The sequence below is a fragment of the Cryptomeria japonica genome, chromosome 2, assembly GCF_030272615.1.
Source record: "Cryptomeria japonica chromosome 2, Sugi_1.0, whole genome shotgun sequence".
NCBI classification, from domain to species: Eukaryota; Viridiplantae; Streptophyta; class Pinopsida; order Cupressales; family Cupressaceae; genus Cryptomeria; species Cryptomeria japonica.
The window spans coordinates 674481487-674490903 of NC_081406.1; the positions used below are offsets into that span (position 1 = coordinate 674481487).

A 9417-nucleotide genomic window follows, 5' to 3' on the forward strand; every position below is an offset into this window, starting at 1 on the left:
AAGCAGTGTGGTTTCTCAAAATTCTTGTTATGCTATTTTGATTTATTATCGAGGTTGTATAGTGATACCTGACAATTCAGTGTTTTATGGCAGGACAATCCTGTGTTGCAGATGTCCTCACCAAGTCTCTTGAAGCTTGAGATAGACTTGGAGCTGTGGAGAACACCGCCTTGGTTGAGAGGGAGTCTCAACCTCTGTGATACATTGTGTTGTATCAACCACCCTCTGTGGGCAATGTAAGGTGGTAGAGTAATCTTCTCAGGAAGAAGTGTAATTGTTAACATCCTCTGCGGGCAATGTAAGATGGTATTGTAATCTTCTCAAGGAGAAGTATAATTGTTAACCATCCTCTGCGGGCAATGTAAGATGGTATTGTAATCTTCTCAGGGAGAAGTGTAATTGTTAACCATCCTCTGCGAGCAATGAAAGATGGTAGAAAAGATCCTCTCCACCCTCTGCGGGCAATGTAAGGTGGATCCAGTCTATGCTTGTGTGCGAGCTAGAAGACTATGTTATGTAGTTCCATTCTATGCTTGTGTGCAAGATGGAAGACTACAATTCTGATTATGTCTATTCCATTTCTTGCTTGTGTGCAAGATGGAGGACTATGTTTTCATTTTATGCTTATGGAGAGCAATGATTTTGTATCTCCACTCTATGCTTGGGTGCAAGATGGAAGATTATGATGTTACATTCTTCTTTGGGAGAAGACTAAGGTAAAGACAATGAATGATGGATATGCGTGATCGATGGCATGGAAAGACTCCATGATGTGCATGAATGTATTCATGACTTGCAAGTGTGCATTTTAGAGTTTGAAGTCATCCTCCACGGGCAGTACAAGATGGATACTATGGGATACTTGTTGTGATACTCTCTCAGGAGTATTTGAAGTTGTCAGCTAAGTTTAAACATTGTATGTATTACTTAGGGCTGGGCCCTAATCTTGTAACCCAGTTGTAAGATTATCCTTCTCCCTAATTAAGAGGGAGTGTTGATTGTAATTAGGGATGGCGGATTCCAATTGCCTTGGGCAACATTGGAATCCGCCTAAGGGGCCAGCCCCTTCTCCAACGTATAGGGCTGGGCCCTATACCTCATGGCACATCATAAAAACCCCACGCTACTCCACACCACATAAAAGTTAGCGTGCCAAACAAAATAGGGCCAACCCTATATAGAATGCATTTCGAATTAAAGGAAAAAGAATATAAATTAAAATAGGGCCAACCCTATATATAGAATGCATTTCGGATTAAAAGGAAAAGAATATAAATTAAAAGGATAAGTCGACATGAACACAAGCCGACATACAAGGTCAATGCATCATATAAATAAAGACACTTCTCACCTCAATAATACACATTCGTCTTTCATTTCATCCTATGTGAAATATATGGTTCTGCTAAATGTGAGTTAAAGAAGGAATGTTATATCTGCCATTACAGCGAAATACTTCTGTTACATCAGCAAACTACATCTGCTAGTGAAAGTATGAAATTCATTCATGTGAAAAGCGAACTGAGGTTGGAGGAGAGCAAACTGAAGTTGCAGTCCATCAAAGAGCAGACTTCACATATTACAGTCCTAGGGTTTGAACTTGGTTGCTGTTGGAAGGGTTAAAGGTGCAGATGTGATGCAATCACCTTCAAGTACATGAGATAAGTGTTGTAACCTTCATATGAATATAACTTATAATCAGATCTGAGGATCTTTTCAAGCTGGGTTTTTCCTCCTAGGAGGTTTTCCCAGGGTAACCGTGTCTTGTTCTTATTTTGTTCCCTTCCTTGTTCTTATTTTGTTCACATATTAATTTAGTTAATAATTAAAGTCTGATTTTCTGAGTTTAGATTAATCTGAAAGTGTTAAAATTCAACAACACATGGCCTGGGAAACTGAAGGGTTAGATGCATTCCCATGGAACATAGGAACAATCATCAAAATCTTTAATATTTTCCATTTTAAAGCAGATAAATTATTGGCATACACCTTCTGAAGTAGCGTTTTCACTCATAAGCCATAAAGCATAAGTCCAAGAAAAAGTGTTTGCATCTTTGCATCTCAAACAAAGTGTGCATATTCAATCACAGAAAATATTAAGGGAACACAGTTTGGAAATAATAGCAAATCAATATGTCTGCCTATGTAGCCCTTACCTTCTTAGCTATATATAGAAAAAGTTACCAACTTAGTTTGCATCTCTTTCATCGGCTGGAAATTAAGCCTAATAGGTTACTTAAGTTGCTGAGGTAGCCTATAAAGTTTATGGGCTAGATCTAACACAAACTGGATCATTAATAACACATTAATGATAGATAAACACATTTACAATCAATAGTAAAATGGAAATTACATAAGAACAATCAACATGAAATTCATTGGCAAACATGAATATATATCTATACATATTGGGAAATGAGAGCAGTCAAGACCTGCAATAAGAAACCAGGACCTTAGGATGACGCCAATATATAATGTGTCGAAGTGAATGAAGATATGCCGATGTGCAATCTGGCCCAATCAACTGCAACTGGCCGTGGCCATCACCTGCAAGCCTTAAGAGTAATCCACCAAGTCCACCCTACATGATTGAAATAAGAAGCAATTTAGCATGTGATAAAATTAGAAAGCTTCCATAAACAAGTCCAAACTTGTTTATGAAGCATTTAATAAGCAGTGAGCATCCAACTTTCCAAACAAAAAAGGTAAGCTGCACCTTTTTACTATTCATGAGAAAATTGTGATGGTACATAATGTATAGTCAGTGAAATTAATTAAGACAAAATTGTTAAAAATAATAAACGAGAATAGGCATAATAATCAATAAGATATTCTAGTGAATGCATAACAGAGTAGCCACCGATAGATTAATATTTGTTGTCTGCTCTGAGAAATATATAAATCAAGTTCTTATTCTCCCGCTGTATGCAACAGATTGTATATCAATGTTAGCAGGCCAAAGAAACAGTAAGGATATGGGTTCAAATTATGGAAACACTGATTGTTTAGTAAGCTTGTATGGGACAACTGGAAAACATCCATACATAAAGCATAAAAAACATATAAAGATAATGAAACATAAACATAAGCTTGTGATCCGCAGGTGGTACATATCCTGACAGACTTTTGTTATTTGGCAATCTGAACTCTCATTTCCCTGAGAGATTCTCTATTGCCGATGGGTTCATTCATTTGGGAGGCTTCCTTCACTATCGTCAACATTTTAAAGTTTCTTGGATAGTCACTTTATTCATTTGAGGATCGCCATTTTTTTAAGGGTCCACTCATTTGTCATTGGCCTGATTTATTTGCATTGGCAGGTTGGGTTACTTCATTTGCAGTCAGCCTGTGTACTGTTTATATCAGCAGTTTCTCTTGCTTCACAGGCCACATCATTTCCAATGGGCTTCATTCTTTTGCTCAGGGTCTTTGGACTAGTCCATAATCTGTTCTGTCAGGCGTGGTTCATCCTGCGATCAACAGCCAATTTTATTGCTGGCAGTTCCTTTGGTTTGTGGGAGTTCACATTTGGTTTGCATTGATCACAGGGTCTTTATTTGCCTTTGCTCATTAACTCGGGCCTCCTTATTGGCCGATGTTTTCTTGATTGCAGCAGATTTTATGAAGTTTCTAAAGTCTCAGGAAAATATTTCAAACTAGTGTTTTATATTCCCCAGAAGGCGCATTCTGTCCGTGGGCCCAATGATCATATGTTTGAAGCATTTCCTTTTGATATTTATACCTGCATTGGTAACACAAGGTGCCCTTTTGCATTTTATATGCATTGGCGCCTTCATATTGCATTGTGAGTTGGTGAGAGCTTGCGAAAGCTTGATGTTTAAGCCTGAAGTGGAGTTTATGTTGGCATGGGTTACCCGCCAACACCTTGCATATTGCCCTCCTCTCAGTCCCAAAGCACTTATTTTTTCTCCCCAGTGCTCAACCACAGTCATATGGAGCGACCAACTGCTATCAGTTAAGCTCCATGGTGCGCTTCAAAAGTGCCTAATATAGGCCTTTTTTTTCTTTTTTGCATAACTTTTGCAAATGGAGGCCATTTTTCACAATCCATATATCAACAAAAAGCTGCTTTCATCAACTATGTAGTGGTAGAGGTATTTTTCAGTGGTTTTGCTATTTGATGCTGCTTTTTACTTGTTGAAGTCATATTTCATGTTTTTGATCTTTATTTATGATGTGAGAAGTGTATCATTGATGTAATCATGGGTTATGCAACACATCCTTTTGTTATCACTTTGACTAAGGATAATCATGATTCATGGGCAAAAGGCATCATCACACATTGTAGGCGGCTTAATCTATTGACTCATCTTTATGGACTCGTTCTTGAGCCAAAGACACAATGGAAGCAATCAGTTTGGGGAAATAAAAATGATCATATCATAAGGTTGATTGGTTGTAGCATCAGTAAGAGCTTCCTCCAAGATATCTACCCCAAATTTAGAGGTATTCAATGCCCACGCACAATTTGGACCATTATTTGAGAGATTTTGGAGATCCACATGTTCCTCCATTCCCAGATGATCCTACTTTAAATTGCCTTCTACCACTTGATGATGTTGATAATATTCCCTTTGATAATGGTACCTTGGAGGAATTTGAATATGAAGCAACACTTGAGAGTTATGATGATCCAAAGGCTCCTCTTGCAACTCCCACTTCTCCAATTGAGATCATGCATTCCTCTTTTTGTTGGTGATTCATTGAGTACCCCCAATAAGTCATTGCAGCATCTATTTGTCTTCCTAATTGGAATTCCTATTTGACAGACATTGGTTCATTGTTTGTGTAGTCTCACATTTCAAATTTAGCGGACAGATTTGAGGGTTTATCTCTCCTATTTGATGATAGTCATGGCACAACTATTGCCACATCTTATTTGTCTTTAAAGCTTGTTCAAAATCAATTTCCAATGGTTCCTTGTTTGGCACCTTCTCTTATGATTGGGTATGTACCTAATTGATTTGTGGCATCTTCATCATCCAAGGACTTGGCGACACATGAGCAAATTTCGGAGAGGTCATCATCCTACATTTGGATTTCACTTCCTACCAATTCCTATCCAGTATGGGAAACATTCCTACATTTGTACTTGGTTTATCTTCTTCCCAAAGGGAGAAATGTTGTTTGTAGATGTTGGACTATGTTTTGTCTTCAAGCACTCACCATTTCTACAAGACATTGTTCATAATGGGGGGGCTATGTAGTCTCCTTCTATCCTTCCTTTAGGGGGATCATTGATTGTATATACAAGATGTATGTAGTTCTTGGGGGGTATTAGTGAGTCCTCCATGCATCATCTTGTCTTTACTTTTCTCTCTTTTGGAGAGGAATTTTGTCCCATTGGGTTTTCTCCTTTTCTCCAATTTGTAAGAGATACCATTCTGTTTTATTGCATTGCATTTGCTTTGTACATGGGTACCTAACATGGCCTAGTTGTCGAGACCCATCTTGCATCCAAATTGCATAACAATCTACTCTCTAAGATGCACTTAAGCGAAGGTGTTGGAGTAAATGTGATTTTACCCATTTACATATGCTTAAGTTTCACTTAGGCAGCCAAAAGGATATTTTATTAGATGTCAGTTGCATTTAGGTGCATATTATTTAATAATTACACGGTGCATTTAATATTTGTAACTAGTAGTTACAAGTCGATTTGTTTCTACCTCATAACATCTCTACCATATATTCAAGTTGTTTGTACATTTATATCATCTCAATACATTATTCTCTCATTGATGAGATAACTTCACTTCTCTCATGTTTGTGAAGGTGTGTTTGCAGGTTGTGTTTCTGGGTTCAGTGGTCCCACCAATATTATCAAATTGGAAACCAATTTCCCATTTAACTATTCAAATTTCATACTAGCCTAATTCTAAACAATTGTCTTGTGAATTCATTATTTCTAATTCTTAGTCAATGTCAGCATTCCCAAATCGCTTCTCATCAGTTGTTGATCTAACAATTTCAACAAACTCAAACCCAACAATAGCAACTATTAAAAAAAAATCTCCAACTTGTGGCTCTAATATGTCGACTTTCTCATGCCCCGCCTTATTTTCTAATCCTTCATTAGATTTCCTTGACTCTTTTTATGATGTCAATGCTTCTTTGCTCCAACACTTGTGGCTTGACTCCCAATATTCCTTTCATAAGAAGCAAAGGTTTTCTCTTCTAAGTTTGTTTCAACTGTTATCAATCTTTCTTGCCATATGAGAAATCTTATTTTGTTGATTTGAATAGGATTGGGTCCAAGGTGTTGACTACTCTAGTGCTCTAACTCTTTTGATGACTTCTTGGGTAAGTATATTTTTTTCTTCTATTCCACCAGTTCTTTACTAAAACTTTGGAAATCCTTGTGAGGTCTAGGCTCAAATCTTTAACCCAGTGTTGAAAAACTCGCACAAGTCTTACCAAAATCGTGAGTACTCGCGGGTTATTTGCCCAAGCGAGTCACTCGCAGACAAGTTTAAGCGATACCCGCGGCGATTTTTGGCCCTAAAAATCGCAAAATCGCATTGTTCAAACACAAAAAACTCGTCTGGAATGCAAATAAAAGAACACATTTTTTTATGTTAGGGCTTTTGGGCATGATTCCAAGGCACAGCGATGGCACCATTCTAGGGCATGATGACAAGCGTGACTCTAGGTTATGACGATTGGTGATAGGCGCGACTCCTGCATTTGTCTTCACTTTTTGTCAATAATATTTCATTATTTCGTTTATGCAAAGATCGACGATCATAACCAATCACAATAGCATTGTATGATATATTAAAAGATTAAATTAATTGAAAATGGACTTTTTTAAAATTAAAAAATAAAAATGATTATAAACTATAAAGAATATATATTAGATTTCAATAATTATTAATTTTTTTAATAAAAATGATTATAAACTATAAAGAATACATAATACACTTCAACAATTATTAACTTTTTAAAATATACTAATAATTAATATTATTATGATTTAAATAGTATTCTATTAATTATATGTTTATTCTAATATAATTAAAAATAAATTTAATGACATTAGTTTTTTATAAAAATGTGCGCTTTTGAAGAATGTTTAAAAAAAAAGTACTTTCAAATGTTCGATAAAGTTGTCGAGTTATTGCCGAGTTTTTCTCAAAGTTTTAGCAAAACCCGAGCTTTTTAATATTATTGGGCTTGTTGAGTCATTGTCAAGTCCGAGTTTTTCAATGATGCTTTAACCCATTCTAGTTCGCTTCATATTCATGAAATTTGTAAAAGACATTGTCTTTTGGATCTCCATAGGAAGATTTTTATTCTTTTTGTATTGAATTTTGAAATTCCATCACAACAAAGTCTTCGAATGAAAGTGGGACCTAGAGGTCTATAATTAGCATAATTGACATTGATATCTTTATGTATTGAATTTTGAAATTCCATCACAAGAATGTCTTCGAATGAAAGTGGGACCTAGAGGTCTACCAACAGCCCCAGTGAATTGTAAAATCAAAGGTTGTGTGCTGATCATTATATGTAAATCAAATAATATAAAATATTTCAACTAGGATCCTACAAAGAACGTGTCTGTCCCCCAATTCCACATCCCAAATTTTGCTATCTTTTTGGGAGCGTCCCTCATCTCAATTTTTTTATGAAGCTTGCCATCCCCACCCTCCCCCTTGATATCTTTCGATCATTAGCAATTTGCATTTTTACAATTTACATTTGCAAGCAAGAGGACCAAAACTGAAAAGAGAAGCCTAGTCAAAAACTTGATTATCATTGCAAATTACACACATGGTATATACTTTTAAAATCTCAGCCTCTTTTCACTTACTTTAAGGTATTTTTATTTTTAAATTTTAGTTTTAACAATTATTTTCATAGTTGACCCTCTGTCATCCCCGAAGCTTGGCAAAATAATAGTTTTAAGCCAAAATTCCAAAAACATTAGGTCTTAAAGGTATGGCAGCCAAAATGGTATTATGAACATTTTTTCCACATTTCTATTTATGAACTGTGGAAGCTTAAGATTTTTTTAATCTACCGTTTTTATTTTTTTGTATATTTTAAGCTCGTCATATTCAACAGTGTACGAGAGTAGCCACCTTGCTAAGAGGGTAAAAACCTGTTTATATTTCAATCGTTGGCTTCAATTAACTCAGAATCGCCCAATTCATTGCAGTGCTCCACAGGATCAGCTATGAGTAAGACCAGTATAAATGAGAGCCGGTGGATACTTTGGGCAGAAATTTTGCGTTTCATTACATTGAGAAAAGAATTATATTGTTTTTAAAGAGTTTTTGGTTATCAAAATTAGATGACCACGGTTTATAAATCAACAAGAATTTCACAATGAAGGTGTAGTTTGGGAAACATATCGCATGTTCAAAATGTTAAAAAATGAATTGGCTAAACTAACATATCCAAATCTAGGTGCGGCAAGCCCAACTGACAAGAACGGACTTAAGATATAAAAAAATATCAAAGTTAAATTGGACAAACTAAAATGTAGTGGAATGTTCAATTGAGTACACTTAGAACTAGCCAACCTAATAATAGGAATAGCGTGCCCCTCTGAATATGCCCAGGTGCACGCCCCGGCGGAATTTGATAGAAAATAACCCCTCCGTCGGAGCTGTCACCCTTCAAAGGGAATTTACCAATCAAAAATAAATGCCAGACAATAAAGCTTTGTATTCACTAAAATGTACAATTACTAATACTTTCTACAAGACAGTAAGCATGGGCAACTCTAATTGAGTGGAGGAAAGAGAAAAACATACAGCGCAGTGAGGACGAAGAGAAGTGAGGAAGACGGAAGCCAGACGGGCGGAGGGCCTGATCTTGTGCTCAAGGACGAGCCTGGAAAAGCCTTCGGGCACATTAAACAGGTATTGGGGACCATTTTTAGGCGCTGAGACAAGTAGCGATGGGGCTACTCCATCTGCTTCGGCTTTGATAATTCTCACATGATATTCATGTCCTGTACTTGTCTCCATCTGCATCCACGCTCTTTGTAAAACCCTGAAACCCTGAAACCCTGGCCGCTTCCTATAGACGTGCAAGGGTTTGAAATAATGTACAACGCTTGGTTCCACTTTTTTGCCTCCAATTTCCAAAATCATAAACCTTTTTCTGCTCCTCCGTTCATGACATTTTTGTTCCCATTTTTAATAACACTTTTCTCATAAACCCATGCCCCCTTCCTTAAGCCCCCTTCCTTAACCAAATGTTTTTTTTTAGAGAGGAGTCACTTCAACTACCCGGAGTTTAGTTTTTTCTAGGGCTAACCCTCTTTATAAGGATCGTCTTGTCTATATTGAGTGAGCTAACTTACGGAATCTATCAAATTCTCAATCTTTTTAAAATTATGTTTCTATTAAAAAATAGATAAGTCTTTTTGACAGATTATTA

General features: G+C 36.5%; 1 protein-coding gene across 2 annotated transcripts in view; it reads right to left on the bottom strand.

Annotated features, from left to right (window-relative positions):
• LOC131060602 (uncharacterized) overlaps positions 1 to 9204 on the bottom strand; it is a 33937-nt gene extending 24733 nt beyond the window's left edge. Inside the window, exons 1-2 of one of the 2 annotated variants that reach the window (XM_057993902.2) lie at positions 8787 to 9204; positions 2453 to 2581 (exon numbers count right to left, since the gene is read on the bottom strand). In XM_057993902.2, coding sequence (XP_057849885.2) covers positions 2453 to 2581; positions 8787 to 9128 — 471 coding nt within the window. In that variant the 5' untranslated portion in view covers positions 9129 to 9204. Of the gene's footprint in view, positions 1 to 2432; positions 2582 to 8786 lie in introns of both variants that reach the window. The other variant, XM_057993903.2, reaches the window with a different exon arrangement.
• Between the last annotated feature and the right edge of the window lie 213 nt (positions 9205 to 9417).